A 27,947-nucleotide genomic window follows, 5' to 3' on the forward strand; every position below is an offset into this window, starting at 1 on the left:
CTTTGTTCACATTTGTGCATTGACAATTCATTGAGTTTTTTACAAAAGAAAAAAATTTTTCCCAAAAAATTCTAATAAAGTTAATGATGCACATGAAAGAATATTTACTTTTACTGTGATAGTCCACTGCCTACATCAAATACATCTTGACAGAATTAAATGGTTAAAGCATTAGCTTATTATCCCAGAATTTTTTTCTGTCGACGAAAATAAATTAATATTATGACCAAATGAATTCTCACTTACCAATTGATTTTATTATTCCAGGGTGCGTAGCGTTTTTAAAAAGTGCTTAAAGGTGCTTATTTTCGTTTTTTAAAAGCCCTTAAAGGTGCTCTTTTCATTGGGTGTTTTTAAAAAGTGCTTAATTTCCCCTTATCCAAAATGAGATTTTTCCTTTACTCTGTTGATTTTCGCTATGAATTATGCAGCAAAACACTGTTCACATTAGTCTATTCAACGTTTTCACAATTAATTCAACCCCAATCTATTTCGGCGCATCGTCAGTCTGTAGCGTATGAAAGTGCCATTTGATTTACCTGATTAAAAAATTTTGACAATTGTCAAAAACAATGACAAAAGTTTTTTTTTTGACATGGCGGTTAAAACCCGATAAAACCGTAAATTGGCAAAAACTTTCCAACCTTGTCTAGTTATGATACTTTTTTAGAGTGCTTAAAAATATTATGAGTGTGCTTGAAAAGTGCTTAAAAGTTGCTTATTTTTGTTGAATAATTTGGCTACGCACCCTGTTATTCATTTTCCTTAAATTTTAGTTATCGAAAACATACCCCTAATATCTTTAAAAATTTAAAGTAAACGACTCTACTAGTCAAATAGTATGTTTTTTAAACTTAGTAAAACTAGCAGACAAAGTGTTTTTTCAGTATGTTCACCAAATTCATTTTCTTGAACCATGTTTTCAGTAGGTTTTTGAGTAATTATGAATAATATCTTGAAATATGCAGACAAATCAACATCTCTGTGCTGTTCATTATTTTTCATGCTGATTGGTCGTATGCCAGAAGCATTTCTAAACTGGTTGTTTTTGTTTTATGATGTCATCAACAAAGAATCTGACATTTCAAAACAACTTAAAATATCAAATTGAAGAGTAGTAAAGATTTTTTAAAGTGCATTTAACTGAAGGTAGTACAAAAGCTCAACATCAAAAGAAAGGGTCATAGATCAAAGAAAATGACAAACCATAATGACAGAAAATTAAAGGGATTGTGAAGAAAAATAAGAACAGAGGATTTGTAATACAAATTACAAGTTCAATTTAAACTCGGAAACAAAAATCTCTCACAGAACAATTCAAGGATAACTTATTCTTTGGTTTAAAAGTCCATATGAAACTAAATTAAAGGAAGTAACAAATTATTTGTCAAATAATTTATTTTTGAACTCTCGTATAAACAAACATCTTGGTAAAATTGTATGGAATTTTTCTTTTTACGTAAAATCTTAACATGAAATTATATAGCTGAAATATGAAATTAGTTATTTTATGGGGAAAACCAGATTAAAGTTTGGGGTGGGGGATGCAGCAGATGCTTAGAGGATTATGTAAGTTTTTACTTATGTTAATCTTGTATTAATAATTTCTCTTTTATCTTATTAGGGAACACAGGAATGCACGAATGGGGTTTTAAAATGTTTCGTATGAGACCAACTCAAACTCGGTTAAAAGTATGTCATTTTTAAATTTTCAAGTTATATTTGGATGCATTTTATATTCTCTTACCCAAGGGTAACGTTCTGTATTTTTTGTTTAGAAAGATGTTAGGCAAGTTAACAAATTTGTAGAATTGGCTTTAGTTCTTGATCAGGCTATGGTAAGAATGAACCATCTGTTTGATTATTTGAATTCTGTGCTTAAAATTTGTTTGTTATTTTAATAACTTATACATATATTTTTGATTTAAATTTCAGTTTGATAATCGAAATGCAAGTAGAAATGAAGTTGTGAATGATGCCATCCAAATTGTCAACTGTGTTGACATGGTATGTTTATAGCATAATTATTTTCTAAATTGAATTGTGAAATTTTTCTTTTTAATTTTAAGTTCTATTAATTTATCTGAGATGAATTTTTGCTATGCAATTTGTATATGTTTAAATTGAGTATTTAATTTAATATTTTTCTTCAATACTTTTCAAACTGTTACAAATCTAAATATAGTAATAAAATTAAACAGTTCCACAACGTTTTAATGCATCAATTAATTCTCAGAATACATGAGTTATGCATAATAAGTATTAACAATTTATGTAAAATGAAAAATTTTATGGCTCAAAAGTCTATGTTTTCCTACTACATGAATTTGAAAATTAAAGTAATCAAAAAAGTTATGGAAATGATAAATAAAATAAATAAAGGCAAAACTGCCCTTACTTTTTTTCAACTTTGTAGTTCTGTTATTCTTGTACTGAAATAAATTTTTTATGATTAATTTAAGAAATATAAAACTGGCAGTTAGTATACTTAATCCTTGGGTAAATTGTGCAAAATTTCTCTCTTACCCAATATTTTTGTCATTGAATAAACTTTAAAATAGATGTTGAGAATCCAAACATATATAGATATATTACTTCTTTAAGATGGCCAAATATACAAAAGGTGAAAGTGCAATTTAGAGCCCTAAACTTTCATGGGGCATTTTTGCATTTATTTACTTCATTTCTGTTACCCCATATATTTTGGGGTCAAACCCCCAATCCATGAGGAAAAAAAAGTTATATTTATTTTGCATCTGATGTCATAACTTATACATAATAACATAACATAAATATCATCTGTACTAATTAATTATTGTATATAAGGTTCGACCCTTAAACCCTTAAAATCCGGTCTTAGAAAGTGAGCAAAAGTGATCAGTAGATCAAAAGTTATTAAAGGTTTTTGCTTTGTTATGCACTGTACATTATAATGTTTTTCTTTATGTTGTTTTATAATTGCATTGTTTGCTTTCAGTATTTTCGTACCGTTAATACTCGAGTCTCAGTTGTATATGTAGAAACATGGGCCCATAAAGACCAGATGGAATTCAACAGTGATGTCCGTCAAACACTGTTGAATTTCATGGAATATGCTTCTCGTAAACTTTATAAGGTTGCCAAAGATGCTACACATTTGTTAACGTAAGTTGAGCAAATTTATGGAAACATTTACAGTCTCATAATTTTTATTAAGATGAAATGTGTTTTTTAGTGAGAAAAATTTTCAACTGTGTTTATGTTATACAGACATACCTGCCAAATCTCCTGTTTTTTAACGAAGACTCCTGTATTTTACAACTATGTCCTGTTTGCCCATATATTCTCAAATTTCCTCGTATTTACTGAAGAAATTTAAATTAAAACAATTTGGCGATTAAATATCCGCTGATTGCAAAAATACTTCTCCTATTCTTCAACAAATGCTGCTATTGCCAGTACTGCAGTAGTTTGAGTGTTAATAGTTTATGTAGTTATAAATAATGGTTTAAAAAAATCTTCTGTAGATTAAGATTTATATTGATATTTTTTACTTTGCTAAATGTAAGTGCTTATATTATTTCCAATTTTGAATTTCTCTTTTTAATTTACATGATTATGCATGATTTATCAAAACTTTACTCATGGCCTAAAAATGGACTGGTAAAATCTCCGTTATTTATCTTCTCCAATGTTGGCAGGGATGTACATAATAACATTAATGACTGCCTTTGTACATGAGTGTTTTACAGTGCATATTAGTTCAAGTACTTGCTTTTTATTTTGTTTTTGTAGACTTGATTTTTAATTCTAAAATGGTTGATTTTTTACTATAAAGATTCTTGGGTGTATATCGTTAAATGTTTATAATGTTCCTCAAAGATTTGTAAATTATATTTTTCCTTTGAAAAACAATGTTAAAATTTCATTTCATGTTTTATCTACTCCTTATTACGATTATCAGCATTTTACTTATTTACTATTATCTGCAAAATTATTGACAATGACCATGTAATCCAGAATAGCAATTTAACTTCACATTTTATTTAGATATTAAAAATTGAGATTAATTTCTTATTAAAATTTCAATTAATGAATATCTTTTTCGATCTTATAAGTAAGTTAAACATTAGAGAAACAAAATGGACCAGACAAAATGGGATGTTTTTGTCTTTGTAGCTTTTAAATATGATCAGATTAGTATGAGACCATTTTACAGATGAGCAATTATGTCATTTTAAAACATTTTATTTTATAATCTTTTATTTTACAGTTAGTTACAAGTATTATAAATTAATTATACTTGCCATATATTTTGAATAAAATATACCAAGTTCTTATCAATCCACAGCTTATTAGCAAATATTTCAACCTCATCCAATATTGAAAATTTTTATAATTTTTTAAAATAGCAAATAAACGTTTTTAAATACATCTTAATAATTTTAAATTTTGATTGTGTAACATTTATGTTAGGTAAAATTTAAAATTAAGTTTCATAAATGAATTATATAGTCATAGTTATTTATTATAAAATTATGTAACTTTGTAAATTTTTATTTTGTGTTTCCTTCCACTGAGGATTACTCCTTAGGTGCCATGTACTTGAAGCGTCTTAATGAACTTTTTTTATTTTACTTTGCTATATTAAACAGTTTCCTTGCATTTTAAGCAAATATTAAATTATTATTATTTCAAGATTATGTATGCATTGAAGTAGTACATTTATGTGAGAATATAAAAAATTATACCATCCAGTTATAATAATTTTTTTCATATACAAACAAAAACTATTGGTTAAAGTTAGTCAGAAAAAATTAATGTATTAAAATGGTTGATACTTTTATTTAAATTAATTTTTTATTGTATATTACTTTTTAAACTTATATGCATTTATTGCCATTTTAGTGGTAGGAGGTTCCGAGGCCATGAAGTTGGTATGGCAGTTCCTGATAGTATATGCACAGCAAAAGCAGTTGGCGTTAATGAGGTGAAGCTCTCCCTTTATTGCTTTGATGTTTTCTATTTTTTCATTTTCATATTAAATTTAAAGATATAGGGGTTTGCTGTTAGTGTTAATTAGGTAGAGCTCAATTTTTTAAACTTTAATGTTTTATTTTTAATATAAAAATGAAAGTAATAATTTTTAAATGATTGCAATGAAATTCATTATTTCTTCTTTTAAAGTTGTGTATATATTATTCAATTGTAATTATAACAAGTTAAATTTATTAACGTGTTCACGTTTATTCGTGAATCTTAATTATTTTACTTTAAAGTTATGTTGTAAAAATTTCTTCATTTTTTTCTTTTTCTTCCTAAATGTTAGTTGTCTTTCCTTGTATTTTTTAATTCCTTGTTCAATATCAATTGCCAATTCTTTTGCCTTTGTTTTAATTTTCAGTTACTTAGTTTCTGTCAAGTATCGAATCTTATTATGCATATGATAATCAGAAGTTATTTTTTTAATAAACATGCTTTATGCCTTTATTCTTCTTTAAAGAATATATATGATTGGTGAATAATTATTTTTTTAAAATTTTTTTGACTGCTTTTATTTCCTAAATATAGGATTCAAATATATATGAGCCTCATCTAATTGCCAGTACTGTAACACACATGTTGGGGCATAACATTGGTATGAGCCATGACCACTACAACGGAAGTGAGTAAATCAATATTGGCAATTTAAAATTTACAATGTTTCAATTAAGTTTTGTCTGACTGGTCATTTTGTTGACATTTTGTACCTAAAGAATTTTTTCTAAATAATGCAATTATTTTATCTTTATGTGTTGATTGAATAAAATAAGAAATAAGTTAATATCTGAAGGTAGGAATTAAATACTTTAAATAGATATTTTAAGACATTTTAATTTCATAATATATTGCAATTAATAATTATTTTTTTACAATATTTAGTTTTTAAAAGAAAATATTTTTAATTTTATTTAGCTGACTGTAAATGTGATGATTGGTGGGGATGTATCATGGCTCAAACTATCTTGTAAGTACAATTCTAAAAGATTCATTTTTCTGTTGTAAAAATTTTATATAAATAACACTTATCATGTAAATGTTATTTTTTATCTGTTAAATGTACTTTAATGTGTGTTTATCATAGGTTTTGTTTCATATACATGAAGATTTTTTTTGTTGTATTTTTTGCATAAAGAATCTTTTTTTTACTAATACTACATTAAAAATTTTCCTACTATTCTATAATGATTAATTTAATTTAAATTACCACTGGTATTAATCGGAATGAGGATACTGCTTGGCTGTGCAAATCTAGATTTTCTTTTCATCTTTTTATTTGTTTTATGTTCTTGTAATGTGTTTTTCTAGTTTAAATTAATTCTATGAAATTGTGTATTTTTGTTACTTTTTTGCAAGTTTTTTTTGGGTATGATTTTTTATCTCTATTTTGATTTGACTATTGAGTATGTAAACTTTATCTTATAAATTTGTTTTATTCATTCTTTGACAGAGGGGTAAATAAAATCCAGCCATATCATTTTTCAACCTGTAGCTTACAAGATTATATAAATGCTCTACGAATTGGCCATGGTATTTGTTTGTTCAACAAACCTAATCAGGTAATGTATATTTCTTTTTTTATTTTTAGGTTCACACTTTTTGTAATTATAAATAAATTAACTTTTTGTGTACGGCTGATATAGCAGGTGGGCCAGAATAGCTGGCTTCATCATACTAAGCACCATAAGCAAGGGGTGAAAACTAGCTTTATTGATTTTGTTGAAAGTTTCTTATTCTATTTATTTATTTATCAAAATTAAATTTTTAGTTATTAAAATTCATAACAATTTTTCTGCACATAAATTTACAGTTTTATTTCTTTGTGTATTCTGTCTATATTATTCCATTTGCTTAACGGAATTATTTTTATCTCATGACAATTTACAAAATTTTTCCAGTGAAACATTTAATGTTTAAAGAGAATTGCAGTTAAGTTGTAATTCTGATTTATTTTTTTTTTGTGCAAATTTGAATTTGATTAACTTTTTAGATTCGTTTTTTATATATAAGAATTTTATTAATCTTTGGAATGTGTTTTTAGCTTGAAGATTTTCGAACGTGTGGCAACAACGTGGTAGAAAAAGGAGAGGAGTGTGATTGTGGTAGCATCGAAGTAAGTATTCATATTTTATAGTTTTGTGAATTAATATGCATTTATAAATTAAAATTTTATCTTTAAACATCTTAGTTTTTTTCTTATTTTGATATTTCATTAAAATAACATTCCTTTTACTTACACAAGAGAAGAAACAGATTATAATAATAAATTACATTACTTGGTTGTAATTTGTTTTTGGAAATTTGCAATTTCTAATTGATTTTTTAATGCTGTTCTTGCTGTCAATTAAATATATTTTTTATTCTTCTTTTGGGTTGCTATAGTTTAAAGTGAGTGTTTACTTGTTGAAAAATGTTGTTTCAAACATTCCTGTTCTTAGGATTGGATTTCCCCACGATAAGTTGTTTCCGGCTGATAAGTCTTTTATAAATTTTCTACTTATATTAAGAAAAATTCACTTAAACTGATTACAATTTTACATTTACATTTTCACTGTTTATTTGCCGCTTTCACTTGCAATTTTCTTCCACTCCAAAAGCACTTAGTGTCTGATTTCATATTCCAATGAGATCTCTGAAATTTAATAAGTTGACTAAATAAATCAAAGTTGTATTGTCAAATAAGAATATAACCAGATCTCTTACCAAAAAATCTGTTTCCAAAATCCATTTAAAACCTTCCACTAAACTTTTCTTTTACTAACTGTTAAATTTGTTGGACATTCGACAATCAAGGGAAATTTAGGCATACTAAAAAGGCCAAATTCTTTCATGAGTATGAAATCAAGTTTTTAAAAAAAGAATTTTTCAAGATTTTAAAAAAGAAAAAAACCTTTTTCCTTTTTAAAGAATATAGAATTTTAAAAACAAAAATAATTAAAATAGTGTTAAATATATTTCATGTTATTTCACTTTTTTGAATCTATATTAATTATGAAACTGAATTATTAAACAATGATAAAAAAGCTAATCTAGATCATTTTTGTTCATTGCTTCATAATTTTGATATCAAATTTTTAATAGTTAATAACAAAAAATTATTAATCAGAATTATTTAAAAATAATCCTGTAATTATATCATTTAATTTATATTAACTCTTATATTTTAGGAATGTATGCAAGCTGATCCATGCTGTGATCCAATTACTTGTAAATTAAGAGTGGAAGCTGAATGCTCTATGGGTCCATGTTGTGAAGACTGCAAGGTATCAGATTTATGTAATACTTTTAAAATTAAGTACTTTTAAAGTAAATTATAAAACATTTGCTTTCTTAATAAATATGTGATACAAAAATTAAATAAAATTGTGATGTTGGCTATCAAATCCTGTTTGATCCATTATTTTCAGAATTTATACTTTAGTTAAATGCTTTTGGAAAAATTTAATGGGAGTAAGTGTTGTTAGCAATGTATTGTTGTTTTGTTGTAAATTAAAAAATATTTCTGTTTTAGTTGATTTTTATATTTTTTGGTTTTAACCTACTTATTTTAATTGAAAAATTAAATTACAGTATCTGATTTATTTAGTAGTTGAATTGTATTTCTCCGAAATAAATAATGAAATATTTTCCTAACTAACGTTCTTTTTTAGTTGCTTTAGTATATGTATATACATTCATTTTCTTTTTGAAATATTTTTAAAAAGTTTATAAAATTAAAATATAAAGAACTGTTTTTGATCTGAATTACTCAAAGGGATTAAGGAGCTATTAATATTTTACAAAAGAATTGATTTTGGTGGAGGAAATTATATTGGTCTAGTTTTGAAACTAAATACCTATAGTATTATTGTATTTCATTAAACTTTTAACAAACATATTGAAATACTTTTATTAGTATTTATTAACATATTGTTTAAATTTTGCATTATGTACAATGGTTTTTTGTTGTTTTTATTTTAGCTTCGCGGTTCGAATCACATGTGTCGTCTGTCTATAACTGAATGTGATATTCCAGAATATTGTGATGGCAAAGATGGACAAGTAATTTCAACTTTTGTCTGTCATAAAGTTTTAATTTTTATTATTATTATTATTGTCTCTGCACCCATTTTTATAGAATTTCTGCCTTTTCTCCATTTGCAAGTTGATGAATTGTAGTTTTATAGATAAAGTTCTTTCTTTTTGAACTGGTTTTTTTCTTTAAGAACAAAATTCTCTCTATCTGCACATGCTTTCAATGAAAAAGTAATGTTCTGTAAGAAATTTTTCATGCAACTTTGGCTAGATCCATAATGTTTTAAGCATTAAATTTTTCAACAATGCGTGCACTAATTTGCTTTTCATTTTCTGTTTGATATTTTATTAATTCTCTTGTAGTTAAAAGATCTTTTTTTTAACTTATATTTTATCGCAGAGTGCCCAATTCAATTCAATAAATAAACAAAGCATTTTATTTGCAGCTGTTTTATTATTGAACTATAATTTAGCTAATATTCTAGGTCCCAAACTAACTCATTTTCAAACTAATAGCATTTTTGATATAATTTAAAAAAATTATTATTTTAATTTTAAACTTAATTTTTAAAAAAAAATTCTATTTAAAATTAATTGTTTTTAAACTAACTTATTTTTTAACAATCAAGCTTTCTTATTCGTTTAACAATTGATGTATGCAATTCGAGCATTTTATTTGTTGTCATTTCATATACCTTCTCTAGTGTTTAGAGTTTTCAGTGTGTCCCGTCAGTGTTTTCAAAAACAATTGTGCATTTTACTATTGAACTGTTGTTTATCTGCCTGTTTTTTGTATTTCATTTTTATCAATTAAATAAGCATTCATATTAGTTGATATATTAAAATTAATAATGAAACTAGTTTTATTTACTTATTTTTTCTTAAGGCATTTATTTTATGTTGCTGCCTATCCATTTCCTTAACAATGTCCATTGATGTATTTAATAAGAATAAGGCATTTATTTCTCAGTTTGTTGCCAAATGTTTCCAAGTTTGTCTTAGTTCTTCTCTCTATAAGTTTTAGTCCCATTTAATTTACAGATCCTTCCTATACTCTATTCATTTATTCAAAAATATTGGTTACTTTTTTCAGTATTTTTTTGCTTAGTTTACTTTAACACTCTTCTCCTTATCATTTCAAATTTGTACCTGTTTAAAAAGTTAAGTGTTTATTAATAGAATCTTGCTAAGTATTATCTTATTTTTTATTAAAATGATAAATACCTAATACTATTTTAAGATTTTTCTCAGTTTACTTTAACACTCATCTCTTTATCACTTCAAATTTGTCCTGTTTAAAAGTGAAGTGTTTATTAATAGAATTTTGCTAAGTATAATCTTATTTTTTATTAAAACGATAAATACCTAATACTATTTTAAGATTTAAATTTCTTTCCAGTGTCCGAATGATTTATTTAGGAAGAATGGTGCACCTTGTAAGAATGGAGCTGGCTATTGCTTCCATGGTAGCTGTCCAACACCAGAAGACCAGTGTGAATTTTTATGGGGAGTTGGTATGTTCTTATTCTTTTTATTGATTTGAGAATAATAAAATATTATATTTTGCTGCACATAACATCTTGTTGGAAAAATATTTTAAGTAAATTTCAATCTTTTATGTATTGTTGTAATTATGATTTATATTAACATAGTTTCAACCATGCATATTTTTTTTTCAATTGCTTACATTAATGATTTTTATTTTTCTAATTCAGATCCAGAGAGAATTTAGTAAATTTGCTTTACTTAATGTAATTTAAATTTAGTCAAATGGTCTATTTAAAGTAGATGTGAGTTTTGAAGAGATGATCCACTAATGATTCACAGATATTAATTATTTTTAATGTATTCTAGTTAGTGAATTAATTCTCTTGAATTCTAAGCCTTTACTTTACAGAAGCATTCTCTTTATTGTTTATTTTAGTTTATGAAGAAATTTCATTATATTTTTTTTGTTGTAGGAGCCATGCAGTCTGAACTACAATGCTATCGTCAGTTTAACACCCAAGGTACGCTTAGCGGTAACTGTGGATCTGATGGACAAGGAGGTTTTATAAAGTGTACTGAAGAGTATGTCTTTTTCTTTATAATATTACTAATCAGCTACTTTACCCACAAGAAATTTTCAAAATTTCTAAATTATATGTTTTTGCCCAGAAGTTTTGGGAATTAAAAATAAAAGTAATTCATTATTTGTTGATGGAAAAACTTTTTTAACTTCAAAATTTGATATAGAAAAATTCTACTTGTTTATAGCACTTAAAACGGGGGTGCCATGGATAGTCTGGAATTAAGTTTCAAAATGATTTGATATGACTGTCAATATTAAGCTGATTTTTTGTCATTTTGTTGTCCTGGAATCTTCATTCAGTCATATGAACATCCTTTCAATGTGTTTGGAATCATATCCTGCATGAATTTAGCCTATTTTGGCCAATGTTATATCTATGAGATGCCAATACAGGTAGCATTTTTAAAAATGGCTTAAAGGTGCTTATTTTCGATTTTTTAAAAGCCCTTAAAGGTGCTTATTTTCGATTTTTTAAATGCCCTTAAAGGTGCTTTTTTTAATTCAGGGTTTGTAAAAAATGCTTAATTTTCTATATTTTAACAAGATATTTTTCTTTTCCCTGTCAATTGTCGTTATAAATTTCAAAAAATGCATGATTTTTTCAATTTTCTCTGCTATATTTATCAGAAACTAGTTATTTTATCATAATTAGGTACGTAAAGTTTTTGAATTTTATTGATTTTATGTTTATAAATTAAGAACTTTAAATGATAGAAAAAGTTTTTTTATTACTGCACAGATCCTAATCATGATTTTTTTAGAAAAGTGATTAAAAATATTTTTAGAGTTCTTGAAAAGTACTTAAAAGGTGCTTATTTTTTGCTGAAAAATCTGGCTACACACTCTGCAATATTATTTCTATGAGATGTCATAATTTTTTCTGTAAGCTATGTTGTGTTCTTCTTTCAAATCGGTTTTGTTTTCCTCGTATACTTGTTGGTGTATCTTGATAATGAGTTTTTTTTATTTTAAAAGCTTCAAATATATAGACTTTTTCCTGTTAAGTTTTTGAAGTTGATGCAGTTTTTTCATTTACAAGTATATCTTTCCCCTTCAATTTCTTGGAACTATTCATTACATACTTCATAATTTGTCATTATTACTTATGGTATGACAAGTGTCATAATCTGATTGTTCTTATGTTGATAAGTACCTTAAATATGGCTGTATTTTTGCAATAAATCTTTCCTGGAATTATGATTTGTTTCTTTTTATGGGCTATGGGAAACTTTTTTTCTGATAACTGCACTTGCAAAAAATTTTAAAAGCTGTTTATTATTCTAAACATGTGAAAATCATACATAGCAGCTCTTAATTATATACAAATATGTTGTAAATTAACTAATGCAAATATTTTATAATTAGGGCTAATATGTCATAAATTAGTTATAAATATAATGTGTTAAAATTGTTTTGTTTAGTAATATGAAGTGCGGATCTCTGCAATGCCAGCGTGGATCACGTGCACCTATGATCGCAAATAAGGATATGCAATATACAAGAACAATTGCATCGATCGCGGGTACAGAATACGAATGCAAGTAAGAGATAATTCTTAAATATTAACTTGCTTACTATAAAGTACTTAGAAATTCACAAACTTATCAGTAATGAAAATGTTTCATTTTTATTTAATTTGATAGAGTTACCTCCGGTACTATCACTGACGATATTCGTGACTTGGGTTTGGTGACTGATGGGACTAAATGTGCTGAGGATAAGGTAATATCTATTTTAGCATTGTACTCAGTAATGTTTTTTTATCCTATTACTTATACTTATTTATTTTTTTATCCTATTTATTCTTATTTATTTTTTATCCTATTTATTCGTATTTTTTTATTCTTATTTATTTTTTATTCTCTATTCTTATTTTTTTATCCTATTTATTCTTTTAAAAACGGTTCTGATCATGATTGGGTGGCATGTCATTTTATGATCTTATAAATGAATTTGTTTAAGTAACTTCTTTCCTTGCTATCTTGAATTTTAGGTACATTTAATATTTTTATTTTTAAATTTTTTTTGCTAATGTTTGTATTAAAACTTTTGATAATAGAGTATCATTTGGCAGAACCATATATTTTAGAAAAGATGGAAAATAAAGCTGTTGCTTTCTTAGATTAATAGAAATAGCACTTGATAATTTTTAGAAATTCAGTAGATTTTTTTTCAAAATTGAAAATTAATAAAATTATGCTGTTAGTAATTTTGGATACATAATTTAATACCATTAATTTGTCTGAGTTCAGATTTTTTAAAGTAAATAATTATTATAATTTAAATTCATGAAAATCAATTTAGTTGGGGTTTAGTTTAGTTTTTTTTTTTTTTGTTTAATTGAAAATTGTTTTGCCAGTTTTTGTGAATAAGTATTTAAAAATTACATATTTTGGTTTTTAGATTATGTAACGTACTGTTAAATAGTTTTTCAATTGTTAAATAGTTTATACAATTGAGACATGTAACAAAAGGGATAAGATTGAGAATCGTTGATATGCAAAATGTTTTTATCACACTTCATTTTAATCTATTATCTCTTTTTTTTTTTACAACTTTCACTTTGAAATTTTAGTTTTCGTTGTTCAAAGAAATTGAAGATTTACTCAATTACTTTTCTAAATAAAATAAAAAATGTAAACAAAATTATTATTTTTTAAACGTTAAACAAATGTGATTAAAAATTAATAAAAAAAACCAAGAGAATGATAGAAAGGATTTATTTTCATAAAGTATATTTTATATACAGTGGAGAACCGATTATCCAGAACTCTATTCCGGATAACTGATTTTTCCGGTTTTCTGAATTGCTACAAAAAGCCGTTTTTTTTATTGTCAAACTCAACTAAAAAATATATATATATTAATAATTTAAAAAAACTCTTGCTTCTTTTGACAGTGTTGGGAACTAATGATTATTTCTAAAATGAAGGTAAACATCTTTTACAAAAGAAAGAAGAATTCTGAAATCTTTTACAGGGAAAAAAATTTTTTTGTTTAAAAAATTGCCGGAAAATATATTGAATTTTGTTCCGGTTTTCCGGTATTCTGATTTCCGGATAAGAGGTTCTGTACTGTATTTATATTTGAAGTCATTATAAAATTAGATGATAAAATACTGCCATCCAGATTACTAAAACTTGTTTTGTAACATAATTTTTTTTAAAACTTGGTTTCATAATTATATCAGGGATAATTAGACATATTGATGTAACATACTTTATTTTTTATAGCCATTCCAATTTTTAAGTACCTGACTTATTAACAAAGTTAAAAATCTTATTGAAAATCTTGTTAACCCAAAAGCTTTTTTGAAATATATTTCTCATTTTAAAAAAGTTGTGTCAATAAACTATTTTTCAATTTAATTTTTATTTATTAAATCTTTCAGTACTAATAAGGCTTTTTTTTTCTTTCAGTATGCTTTGATGCATGTTTAAATTTAAAAAAAGAAAAAAAAACTCCTTACCGTCTTTACTTCCAATGATATTTTTTGTTTTGTTTGTTAAATTAAAGCAGTTCATCTTCCTGACCATTTTTTAAGTTGTATTTATAGGAAAGATGAGTGTTAATTTTTTAAAACTCTTTTTCAGATATGTATGAATCAAACCTGTATTAGTATTGATGTATTTATTGAGCCTGGAACGTGTCCAACAAACAATATTGCCCTGCCTTGTTCAGGACATGGAGTAAGTTTCCTATTTATAAACATGCACTAACTTTATATTGAACTTATTACAATAATAATCATATTCAATCAATTTATTAATTTATTACTCCATCATTGAATTAAATGGTTACACCTTAACTCTGAGACTATGAAAAATACCAAAAATAAATAAAGTTTGAAGGCACTGAAAAAAGTACTGCAATCCATATGGAATTATAGCTCTTTTTTCAGTGCCTAAAAACTAATATTTTTCAGTATTCTTTTATTTTATTTAAGTATAATTAGTTTTGTATAAAAAGAGAGTAATCTGTAATAGGATTGTCTACTAAAATTCAGTAAACGAATTAGAATTGGCCATTCATTTTTCCTTTTTGCTGAGTGTTTCAATATTTGAAAATACTACTTTTTGTATTATATTTGATTTTGCAATTTTAAAGCGTGTACCTATCTTTATTGTATTTTTATGCTAAAAAGATCTGCTCTAATTTAGAGCTAATTTTGTAAGGAAATATAACATTCAGATCTGATACAGCTTTAAAAGAAAGACAGTTTTGATAATTGAATGTTATATTAATTGTATTGCAGTTTTATTTTAATTTCTGAATTCTGCACTTTATTCTAAATTTTAAACTGCACATATATTTCTTTTTTTTTTTACTTACATTCATTATAATTTTTTGTTCATGTTACTAGACACAAAGTATTTCGCAATTATTGTCTATTCATGTTCTTAGTCATGTAGCATTGTAATATTACTTTATATCTGCAGTTTGGGCAAACTGAATCTGGCTATATTTTTTGTCACTTGAGATTTCAGTGCAAAAAAAATCTGTTCTTTCCAATAGTACATAGCATATTCATGGTTTTATACCACAAAGAATCATTTTTGTTTGATGAATGTTATGTCTCTTTTTGCTGCCATATTCTCTCTCTGTATAATAAGGATTCACATTTCTTTGCTTTTTATTTCAAGTAGAAGTTTTTTATTATTCAAACTTTTCTTTATACATGCAGGTTTGTTCTAATATCAACACTTGTCACTGTGATGCAAGCTGGACATCCTTTGATTGTAGTCAACCGAAAAGTTCAAGGCCCGATACCGTAGATCATGCTAATACACCTCCTGGAACTTTAAGGAAACCTGGAGAAAGTGACTCAATGACAACCAAGAAACCAACCTTGGATGCGGTAGATGCTTGGAGAAACAAAACATCTAAATCAAATACTCCGTACGGGGGTGAGAGCATTTCCTTTTTTTATTCTACTGCACTGTATTAAGAAATCTTTTTAATGGCCTTTTAATGGTGTTTATAACTATGTTTTTAATCACATATTTAAAGTAAATAGAGCTAATTTTGTAAGGAATATAAGGTGATTATAAAATAATTTATATTCATATTTATTGCCAACACGTTTCTATAGTAATTGAGTCATTTTGTATAAATGTATTATAACGTATGCAATCAAAAATGTTAAAAATGATTATCTTATACTTATGATTATAGTGGCATGATAAGACTAGGTGATAGGCAATTTGGAAAGATAAGACTAGGTGATAGGAGAAAGATTGATTCTTTAGTAGAGAAATATCTTAATATTTTTAGTTTTGGATTAGGGAAAAAATTAACATACTTTAAAAATGGTGAAAAGTTGCATATTTTTTTTTCCTCAGAGAAAGTTTTTTTTTTTTTTTCAAATTTAGAAAAAACAATGTCCGGTTTGAAGGGATAGAAAATAACGTTTCAAGGCAAAAATGACCATTCTCGTCCGGTTACGGAAGTGTTCATTTTTCAGAGAATGTACATAATGGTTTATTAGTAGAAGATTCACGGGGGAGAAAAATATGTCCGTATTGAGAGGTGTTCGTTTTGCAGGAGTGTCCACAACTAGAGGTTTCACTGTATATAGAATTCAATTTCTGTAACAATTATATTAAAAATATTGATTTTCTGTCCAAAATATATTGTTGATTTATCAGTGCTTATCTTTGTTATCAGTGGGAAAGAAAGATGTCCTCAGCACCCCATCACTCGTAATAGTTCTTGTGTGTGTTGTTGGTGGAGTGTTTATTTTCTTCGCTTTATTAGCCACCTGCTACAGGTAATTTCTAGACTTGTTTTATTTCTTGTTTAATTATAAAGGCTTGTAAGACATTATCTCTTCAAAACAATTTTTAACACGGCATTTATAATTGTTATTGCTATATAAGAATGCAAAATAACAATCAAACATCTTTTTTTTTTTTTTGGAAAGATACTCAGAAAAATTTACTCACAACTGCCAAAAATATTAATTAAACTCTGGTAATGTTTTTTTAATATTTTTTCTACATGTACTTTTTAGAGATTTTAAAAAAACAATTTCATTAATTTAATAGAAAGCAATTAAACATTTTTTACGGAAAAATGTATATTACAGTAAAAGATCTTTATAGCACAATTCTTGAAATCTGGATCTTTGTGTTTTATGGAATTTTGTGTTATATAGACCATTTCACTCATCTTTAAAATAAATATGGCAATATTAGTTTAGAACGAGTTAATAGTTAAGTGCTTTAAATTAGTTTGGATACAAATACTTAGAAATACAAAAAATATGAACTTAAGTATTTATTGTTTACAAATTTTTTTTAAATATTTTTTGCCACATTAGAACTATGAACAAATTAATGAATCAATTTTGATTTGTTTAGCTTTTGAAATTTTAATTTCTTAGCAAATAATTAAGCAATTAATGTAAGAAGTTAATAATTCTTTTTTAGTTATAGAAATTTCTTTACTACAAATTTTATTTTTTACACTCACAAAGCTAATGTGATTTATGAAGAGTTGCAGCTTATAGAATGACAATCTTCTACTGTATTAACAACATAAAAATTTAAAAACATAAAGTCATGCTTTTTTAAGCTTTTAAAATTAAATATCGTGTGTGCAAGAAAGAGCTGTTAGTTCTAGTGTTTAATATTTTACTTTAATTTTCTATTTTAAGTATTTTATTTTTGATACTTATTCAAATTAAGAAACATGTTAATTCTATAGCATTATGCTTACAAAATGTAAATTTTGCAGTTAGTTTATCAATCGAACTCGATTCAGTATCACAGTTCATAACACCGTATTTTTAATAATTAAAAATAAAAATCTAATATTTAAAAGCAAATATAATTTTAAATGAACAAAATCTGACTAAACTTTCTGTCAATAAATTTATGTAATCAGTAGAGGTAGAGAAAAGTTTGTTAAGAGTGTTAAAAAATTTTGAATAAATCATAGTACCTCATAATAGATATTATGTTCACTTGTGACCGACCACTTTAAATGTACAGTTTTAGAATTCTTGTCGAAAATCAAGTAAAAAAGTACATGCATTAGAGGCTAAAAATTAATGTTTTATTGAGAAAAAAAATCAAAAGCACTTTTCAATTACTACTGAAGAAAATAGAACTAAAAACGTCAAAACTTATTTGATTGCTGGAGAAAACAGAGAAAGTGATCATTACAAAAACAAGTTTCAACAGACTTTCAAACTGGTTTGAAGGAATACTTTTATCCCACATTTCTTATTAGTAATCTAACATAATTTGATTGCCTTTTGTCCTTTCCTTGCTTAAATATTAATTTGCCACTAATATTGTGTCTATTTTCTTACATCATTTTTGACAAAGATTTGAAAAATCTAGATTGAAGTTAGTGATCCTGGCACATTTTGTAAAAGGGAAACAGTAGAACATTTCATTAATAAAACTTCTATCATTTCCTAATAATTCAATATTTGGCTGCTTCTGTAGAGCACATCAACATACTCTTCATCAGGAAAGGACTCCACTCAAATCTCATGGAAATTAATTGGTTGTAGTTCAAAACATTCTTATCAAAAGTTCTGCTGAGCAAAATGTCCAAAAAATTTATAGCTTTTGAGATAAACAAACATAAATAGTATTTCTCAATTCTATCATGACATTAGCATTAACCAATGTTCTACATGTGGAGGTGGTTTGATCAGATTTTGTACATGTTATAGCCCTTATCAGGACTGATTGTTGAAACAAAAAGATCCTTGGATATATGCAAACATATGTAGTTACGCATAAACATAGCTAATCATCAGTTATTTGAATATTATTTACATTTTGTTGGAGAGGTCAATTGGCTACATCGTAGATACATTCGATTAATTTTATAGATGGATATTTGATTTCTCTATACATTGCATATTCTAAAAACATATAACACTCTCAATGTGTCGGCAATTACTCAATGTCCAATGCTGCAGGCAAGTGTGCTTCAAGCACCTTTCAACACACTGACCATTACTTATATCCCATGTCCAATTCTCTGTATTTTGGAATTTTACCATTTTTGAGTTTTGTGTCAAAGAGAACTTTTGCACAGAATGTTAATACAACATATTAAATTTTCATCCAATTCGACAGGTAATTAATTTCCATAAGATTTGGGTTGTCCTTTCACTTTCGTTTTACACTTTTACTTTGTCACTACATACAACAATATTTAAATATATTGTTTTTAAAATGAGTGAGGTCTTGAATGTATTAAGTTTAAAACCAGTAAATTTTAAGAATTAATTATAGAGTAAGTCTCTTAGTTTTGTATGTTTCCTTTTTAATATATTTTGATTAACAAACATGCTTTAGAATATCAAAATGCTATATCACAAGATATTTTTTTAATAATACAAACAAATTCTGTGTGCTGACACACATAGAATTGCTATTGTTGTTTTTTTTTTACTCAATTCCCAATGCTATTTTGTGCTATTTAGTCACAAATCATTTCTCTTGCCTAGTGAATTTTTTCGACACATGGTACATTTAAATTGTTAAGCAATGATAATATTTATGCTGTATTCAGCAATGGAATTTGTGTTGAAAAGTGTAGCAGCTATTCTGCTAAATAAACTTTAAAAAAATGGCATAATTTGAAATCATTTAGTAATATTTTTAACGGGTTTTTTAATCAAAAGTTCAGAAGTGAAAATACAGGTGGTGGACAAAATAGTAGAAACACTTCTATACTAATAAAAAAATTAATATTTCTCCAGAAATACATAACGAATTATTTTATATCTTCAGCAATAAATTACAAACTGAAAATAATGTTTTTCAACACCCCATGCCAAAAAATGTAGCAATTGATTTGTGACAGTTATTGAAGTTATTGTATGCAATAATTACACAAAATTTCGTAAGCCTAGTTTAAGTATTTATGGAGGTATGGACATTTTTATGAAAAACAAATTTTTTTGTTTCACATTTTTTGCTTTAAAATTTGAGAAAAAATTTGTTTAACCCACTGGCGGTTAAGGAATGGGCAAAATTGGGAGAATGTTTCTCCCCTACACACAGTTCCCCTATCAGTTAACATGGGAAAACCGGTTTTGCTATGCAGAGAAGACTGCAGGTTAAAATGCGACTTTTTACGTGCAGAACCATCAGTGGGTTAAAACTGCGTATGATATGAGTAATTAAAGTTGTTTTTGTAAACTGCGCATGCACAGCCTTAATTTTGCTGTAAGCCATCTTTCGCAACTAATGAAAAAGGTATATATGATATTGTATTAAAATATCTTGAAAATGTAAAACGTTTCGAGCAATTTTCTGAGAAGTTTTCGTACTTTATAAAAGAAAGCTCAAAATGATATGGGATTTTCTACAAATATTATTTTGTATCATGAAACCGAATTTAATAACAAATGTTGAAACATTATAATGAACGTTCATACATCATAACTTGATAGTAAGAAAAGAAAACAGATGAAGAAAAAGATGCTTTTATGGGGATAATTCTCAACAATGCTGTTGTAATTTTTAATAAATCTTGTTTAATACTACAAAATGAAATATGTAGTAAACCTCTTATTATTTTAAGCATTCTTTTAAAAAGTACAAAAACTATTTAGAAAATTGCTCAAAACTTTTTGAGTTTCTGAGATATTAAAATCAGATTTTCTTCATTAGTCGCCAAATGCGATTCACTACAAAATTATGTAGAAAATTTGAAAATTATGTAGAATTTTTTTTTCAGAGTATGCGTAGTATAAAAAACTACTTTAATTGCTTACATATTACACAGTTTTGAAAAAAAAAAATTCAAATTTTAAAGCAAAAATTTTGTAATTCATTTTAAATTGCGCCAAAAATTAATTCTGTTGAATATTTTTAAAGTTATAGAAAAATTAGCTTTTTTTTTATTAAAAATGTCTGTATTTCTGTAAATATTAAGCTTGGCTTACAAAATTTTGTGTAATTATTGCATATAATAACCAAAATAACTGTTGCAACTGTTACAAATCTTTTGGAATAGGCTGTTCAAAAACATTTTCTGTTTGTATCTTATTGTCGCTTCCTCAAACATTTAAAAGCTTTAAACTTCACTGATATGTATGAGAAATTGTATGATCTGAACACTTCTGAAGTTATAAAATTCTGAAATATAGAATTCTGACTTCTGAAATTATTTAACTGTTTCTGGAGCAATATGAGAAAATGTATTAGTACAGAAGAGTTTCCATATTTTGTCCACCCCCTGTATCTACGCAATAAATTAGAGGCATCTTAACATTTTAGTTTGTGTTTTCTTCTGTATATATATATTCTTGTTAATATTTTTGAGTAAACTAGTTGCTCAAAACAATAATTAATTGTGTTGCTCTTTATACTTTTGATTTGTGTTGTTTTATGTGTGTAAGACACTGTGACTGCAACATTCCTTTTGTCAGAAGACAGAGTGCTATGCCCAAGCCGGACCCATCCCACCTGAAAAAACATTCAAGTCGCAAATTTTCATCCACTCAAGGTTCCATCAAGGTTGATGATAGCTCTTCCCAGGAAAACGTGAACCGTATTATTACTTTCGGAAGTATGCCTTCCTACAGGTAAACACTTTAACCTCTTGAAATAGGGCAAAGTTAAAACATAAAAATTGCACAAATCATTTCATATAAACAGGGTACGTAGTGTTTTAAAAAAATGCTTAAAGGTGCTTATTTTCGATTTTTGTTTCTCAAAAGCCCTTAAAAGTGCTTTTTTCATTTAAAATGTGCTTAATTTTCCCTTTTTCAAAATGAGATTTTTTCTTTACCATGTTGATTTTCCCTTCAAATTACACAAAAAGACGCAGTTCACATTGTTCTATTAAATGTTTTCCCAATTACTTCAACCCTGATCTATTTCGGCGTATTGTCATTCCTTAGCGTATTAAAACGCCTTTCATTTTACATGATTCAAAATTTCATGATTTTTAACAATTGTCAGAAACAGTGTCAAAAGTTTTTTTTTTCCGACATGATGGTTAAAACAAAATAAAACCGTCAATTGTCAAGAAGTTTCAAACCCTGCCTAATTATGATATTTTTTAAAAGTGATTACAAATATTTTTTGAGTACTTGAAAAGTGCTTAAAATGTGCTTATTTTTATTGAATAATTTGGCTACGCACCCTGATAAACAAACATAGGATTTTTTCAGTATCCAAGTTCAGTCCCAAAGTATCTGAACACCCAGTGGTAGACGCTTACATTAAAGTGACGTTGATTCCCCTTTTGCATCAGTGATGACCTGCAAACACATGGGGATACTTTCCACCAGTTTTTAATAGTTTGCCAACAAATAATGGCTTCCAGGTGACCACCACTTCTGAAGAGAGGATTGTCGATTTTGTTGTATTTGTAATCTGCATTTTGATTTCTCCCAAAGTTATTCTATGGGATTTAGATCAAGGATCTGAGAAGGTCAGTCCAGTTTTAAGACATCCAATGTGTCAAACTGTGGCGGTGCATGTCTCAATAAGTGAATCAAAATCAAACAGTTATTCTTCTGGAAGAAAAATGGCCTCTGAAATACTGCTATGGAGTTGGGAAAACAGCATTGTTCAAAATGTCCATAATTTGAAGTTTATGTATCCAGCTGCAGGAATTAAGAGTCTCAGGCCAAATGATAAATTACACCCCCAAATTTGATCTTTTAGGTAAGTGTCCAGATAGTGTATAAAAAAGCACTTTCTATTATGTCAAAGGGAAATGAAAAAGGGGAATATTTCCTTTTTGAAATGAACTCTCCAAAGGTCAATAATTCTCATATTTGTGGCAAGCAGTACATCTCTGTGTTTCAACAATAAAAAAGAAGCTTCTGTGATTCCGGTTCAGTGCAAAAGTGTGTCAAATGCATCAAAAATCATAGAGGGGACACAAAAAAAGTTCCTCCTTGTCCCCAGGATAGGTAATTCTCCATCATAGAATAAAAATAGCTTGCCAACAGATTTATGTAGGATTCATATTTCAGTTGAATAGATCTAGAAATTTTGGTTTTAATTTTTCCTTTATTTATTTATTTTTGATTATTGAATCAATTACTATTTCCATTTTTATCCTAATCATGAAATTTTTATTTTTTATGATTATGTCTTTAAAGTAGACATTCATATTATTATCAACAGGGTTTTATTAAGAAGAGGGTTTTTATTAAGAAAGAACATAGAAATTCGAAAGTCTTTAGTCTTAAAGTACCATAGTTTACACAGTGTAGCTTCATTATTGTTTGTAAACTATCCTATTTCTGTTTATATGACAATGTTTATACTCTTTTCATGTTGTTTTATTTATTATACATAAACATTTCAATCAATAATAGTTTATTCTTTCTAAAATAGTAGAAGATTATGATTATTTTATATGGAAATGTGTTCCACTGATTAAAAACACAGGGCTGGATTTTGGGTAAAACAAAATTCCTCCAGATACAGAATATTCCAATCTTTTCAACTATTCTAAAAGCTTTAGGGGGGGGGGGTAAGAGTCTGAGTTTTTATTAAAGATTGATTTTTTCATATTGATAATTAGTGTTCGTTCTTGTATTTTTTAAAACTGCTGATAATTAGCATTCATTGTTTTAGGAACAGAAATATTATTTTTAATAAAATCAAGACGTTTGACAATATTTTTTAGATTTGGACATCACAAATATTATAGATTATTTGAACAATTCTTAAATCTTTTTGGCAAATTTAAAGGTATTAATTGTTTTTGCAGGGAAGACAAGCTTCAGGAATTAAAAAGACAGCAGGTTTTACAGTTGAAAGACACATCGTGTTCAGATGGTGAAGAGCTACTTGATGAGACCTCTGCATTTATTGAACTGTCACCTAACAATCTCTCTAAGGTTCCAGAGAAGGGAATATTAAAGCGAGCAATCAGATCGGATAAAGAAAAATGGAGTGACGAAGCGTCTCAGTCAGATAACCAAGATATAATGAGTCAGGCAGACAGCCATGGTGAGCGTAACAGTGATGCACTAACAGAAGTTGAAAGAACTTTAAAGAGCTTGAATGGATATCACGAAGAAATATTAGAGGCCCTTCACACTGTGTCTTCCCATCGTCCACTCGATAGCCAGGGAAGTCCACAGGATACCAAAAAAACATTTATGGACGCTGTAGCAGATTACAGTGTCATTAAAACTAGTACTGAACATCTAGGGAACACGAGCAGTGAGGAAGCTGAGGACATGGTGCCACCTTGTGGACCAATTAGGATAAGAAACTTAGAAGATCTTTTGCGGCAACTTGAACACCAGCCTTTGCACGTATCCCCAGCAGGTTCTGATCTTCGTCTAAGTGAGCCAGAAGCTGATCGTCATTATCGAGTGGATAGGACGGACAGTGCAAGTGGTACTGAAAGCCAGCTAGAGCCAGGGCTACAGTTCTACTTAGGCAGAAAGCAGAGGCAATCTGCTGGTGACGTTTCAGGCCGTTTTACACGAGTCCCTCCCACGGAGACGGAAGAAGATGAGGAAGAGTTTGATGAAGAGGGTAGCATTGAGGATGAAGGAGAAGATGGGGATTACGACGCAGCGCATCAGTTTGTCCGTAGTGCGAGTGAAGAGGCCCTCCCGATTACTTACAAACCAGATTACGCTTATGAGAGGAACTTAAACATTAAACAGCCACAAGACAAAACACTAAAAATTGACGGTTGTGAGTATGTACCTAGTCCACCATCCGATGAAATTTACGATGGACTGTACGATGATAAGGGTTATTTTCCTCCATCTACAACTAGGTCGGATCGTGCTCAGTTACCCGTAACTGCTCCGCCTTCTTCTAGCTCCTCCACTTCCGGCTCCCAACCTCCTTCGGGAGCCAAAAGAAAAGGAAAAAAGAAATTTCCGGAGTACAAGGTCTAACATATGATTTTAATTAAATAAAAGAATTGCTAGTCATTTAATTTATTGTTATTCAAAAGACTTAAATATCAAGAATTTATAGGAAATCATTTTATGGAAATCACATCTTAATAAAGGGCAAGTTTTTAACTTATTCATGTGGCATCTGCACATAGAAATTACATTTGCTCAGTAAATCAGGTTGCTGCTGCATGCCACCACTTTTGAAGATTTGGTTTTTGCTCACATTCACGGTCACTTTTTCTTAAGATTTATTTAGATAAAAATATACTTATATATTTCACATGTACACAGACTTTTTAACTTTCTATTATAAATTATGGAAGCTGAATTCAAAGTAATTGTGAATTATCGAGGAATGCTTTAAAGTATGTAATATTTAAAATATATAATATAATAAAATATATACAGTATTTAAAATATAAATACATTATTAATTTAAGGGTTCCTAACATTTGGACATCTTGCCCTCAGAATTTAATATGTTTAAATAACTATTAATATTTCTTTGGATAATCAAGGTCAATAACTAATTAAATTGCCATAATTAAATCTCGAAATTGTAGAATTAATATTTAAAATTCTAAAAAAACTTGATTTTTATGTTTTGAGTCTATTACTTAGGTTATATTAATTAAGTTTTGAAAATATGTTTTGATCTTAAGAAATTAAAAATCAATTGGTAATTTTATTTATAATATGTTAAAAAATCAGTTGAGTTGTTTTCAAGAATTATTAAAAATAAAATAGTTATGAACATATACTTTATTGTATAGTAAACAGTAGACTTAAGTCTAATCTTATAACCTACTTTTACTCTGAGGGCAAATTATTAGTAAATCATAATTAAGTCCCATGTTAAAAATGTTGAATTAAATAACCTATTTTTCAAAACCAATATTTCTTAATTATTTCATGTATTTTTTTGTTTAATTACAAATTATTGCATTTCTTTTTCTCGCAAATTTTAATAAAATTGTTTATAGTTATTCCAATTGGTTAGTAAATATTTTTGGTAAAAATATTTAATTAATGAATTTCATTTTCTAATTTCTGCAAGTTTATTTTATTGAATAAATTTATGTTTTAAGATATATATTTACTTGCACATGGTAATTCCACTTATATTTTTTAATACTATTTGAACTATTTTATATCTACTTTAGGTCTTAACTTAAAATCATAAATGATTTGTTATTTTAAAATTCAAAAAGTACAATGACTATAATTTCATTCTAATTTAAGCATTGTCTAATGATAGAGTAAAAGATTTGTTTATTCAAGTTTTTTTTTGTGTCAGTAACCTCTTTTTTGCTTTTATTTTAATAATTTCCAATGTAGTTCTATATGAAAATTTATTTTTCCTTTAAATAACTAAAAAAAGCTGTTCTTAATTAATAATATATGCATTGTCACATTAACTTATTTATATTTTGCGAATTTTTTACTTCAAAAATATTTACTATACAATTATTTTTTAATATTTGCTAACCTCTTAATTTACCCCAAATTAAAACCCATTATTATAGTACAAAAAGATATCTTAACATTCTATATTTATTTCATGATATTCTCTAAAATTTATCAAACAATGTAAAAATTAAAATTCCTGATGTTATTTTATTAACTGAATTTTATTGCAGTTGAAGTAATTTTACTTGTTTGTATTATTCAAAGAAACAGATTCTAGTCAAAATTATTTTAAAGTATTATAACAAAACATATTTACATATCAAATTTATAAGTTTTATAAAAAATTAATATTTTAACTGGTTTTATATAAATATTACATAATAACTAATTTTTCAAAAATAAAAAATTCAGCTTAAAATTTTAAAGTTATTCTATTTCAAATTTGAAAATTTTACTGGGACATAAAAACATTTACACAAAAGGCTTAAATACTTGCTTACTAAGTTATCTTTTATGCATACTTTTACTTAAAAGTGCCTAAAAAACTTATCTTCAATTAGATAATTTTACAGCTGTATTTAAGTGGATAATAGTTCTCTTCTATTGACTACTTTTTGTGCTCGAAATTCACCTTGCAAGCTTAATGAGGTTTTTATATTAACTATCATAATTTAAGTCTATGCACTTATAATATAAATATTACTTCCATTTTTTTTTAAATATTATTATCCACATTCTTAGCTGTTTTAGTTAGATGAGATTTTTTTATTTATCCGCCACTTTCTACCTTGAATATTAACAAAAAAAGAATATCAAATCAGTATCATAAAGTTGAAAAAAATTCTTATTCCTTAAATGATATGATTAAAATTTGTGCTATTATAAAATAGAATATACTACTGAAAGAAATTAATTTATGATTATTTATAAATTTCCCATACATGCTTAAAAGTTATTTTTTTATATATTACTTAAGCTCGAATCAGCTTAAACTACTATATCTCTAATTTACTTCTAAAATTTTAAGATCTGTAATTTCCAAATGCATCTATGATTGTTAATAATTTATACAAGTAACATTTAAAGCAATATAAAAAGGATTTTGGAATAAAATTATTTTTCATAACTCTTAAACTGTAGAATAATTTCACCTCTTAAATATAATTGGTGCTGTAGCTCATATTAAGGAAGAAACTTAAGAAGAGATAAAAGATAACATTTTCTTTTTATCACACATAAACTAGGTATTTAATTTATTCTAGGTAAGGCTTGCTAAGGAAGAAGATTATTTAATTTACTGAAAACTTTTTGTCTGAAACAAAACAAAACACAAGAAAAAATGTTTAAAATTTAATCATTTCTGTCAGCTGACAGTAAACTTTGTTATGGTTTTACTGTTTCTTTATATGTATTTAAAACTGTTGTATTACGTAATTTCATGAACGACCTTTGAATTCTTATTAAATAATTTTGTGTAAATAGATTAAGGGTGCACATACCTCAGAAGCTAAATGTGATCCTTAAATGATCGAGACCCCTGCCTAAGAGCCAACAATAATTTGA

At 26.8% G+C, this 27,947-nt stretch overlaps 1 protein-coding gene across 6 annotated transcripts in view; it reads left to right on the plus strand.

Moving 5' to 3' along the window:
* LOC107446848 (disintegrin and metalloproteinase domain-containing protein 11) overlaps positions 1 to 27,922 on the plus strand; it is a 225,812-nt gene extending 197,890 nt beyond the window's left edge. For 2 of the 6 annotated variants that reach the window (XM_071187142.2, XM_071187139.2), the window contains 20 exons: positions 1,625 to 1,692; positions 1,779 to 1,838; positions 1,936 to 2,007; positions 2,978 to 3,144; positions 4,888 to 4,969; positions 5,551 to 5,644; positions 5,935 to 5,986; positions 6,470 to 6,578; positions 7,061 to 7,132; positions 8,187 to 8,282; positions 8,980 to 9,060; positions 10,433 to 10,547; positions 10,995 to 11,103; positions 12,526 to 12,645; positions 12,748 to 12,826; positions 14,698 to 14,793; positions 15,789 to 16,011; positions 16,772 to 16,874; positions 21,513 to 21,668; positions 23,819 to 25,007. In XM_071187142.2, coding sequence (XP_071043243.2) covers positions 1,625 to 1,692; positions 1,779 to 1,838; positions 1,936 to 2,007; positions 2,978 to 3,144; positions 4,888 to 4,969; positions 5,551 to 5,644; positions 5,935 to 5,986; positions 6,470 to 6,578; positions 7,061 to 7,132; positions 8,187 to 8,282; positions 8,980 to 9,060; positions 10,433 to 10,547; positions 10,995 to 11,103; positions 12,526 to 12,645; positions 12,748 to 12,826; positions 14,698 to 14,793; positions 15,789 to 16,011; positions 16,772 to 16,874; positions 21,513 to 21,668; positions 23,819 to 24,971 — 3,107 coding nt within the window. In that variant the 3' untranslated portion in view covers positions 24,972 to 25,007. Of the gene's footprint in view, positions 1 to 1,624; positions 1,693 to 1,778; positions 1,839 to 1,935; positions 2,008 to 2,977; positions 3,145 to 4,887; positions 4,970 to 5,550; positions 5,645 to 5,934; positions 5,987 to 6,469; positions 6,579 to 7,060; positions 7,133 to 8,186; positions 8,283 to 8,979; positions 9,061 to 10,432; positions 10,548 to 10,994; positions 11,104 to 12,525; positions 12,646 to 12,747; positions 12,827 to 14,697; positions 14,794 to 15,788; positions 16,012 to 16,771; positions 16,875 to 21,482; positions 21,669 to 23,818; positions 25,008 to 27,646 lie in introns of those variants that run through there. The other 4 variants (XM_043038688.3, XM_071187140.2, XM_071187141.2 and 1 more) reach the window with 4 other exon arrangements.
* Positions 27,923 to 27,947: the final 25 nt, after the last annotated feature.

Source organism: Parasteatoda tepidariorum, chromosome 9 (assembly GCF_982258835.1).
Source record: "Parasteatoda tepidariorum strain Cologne lab strain chromosome 9, Ptep-v5.0, whole genome shotgun sequence".
Lineage (NCBI taxonomy): Eukaryota > Metazoa > Arthropoda > Arachnida > Araneae > Theridiidae > Parasteatoda > Parasteatoda tepidariorum.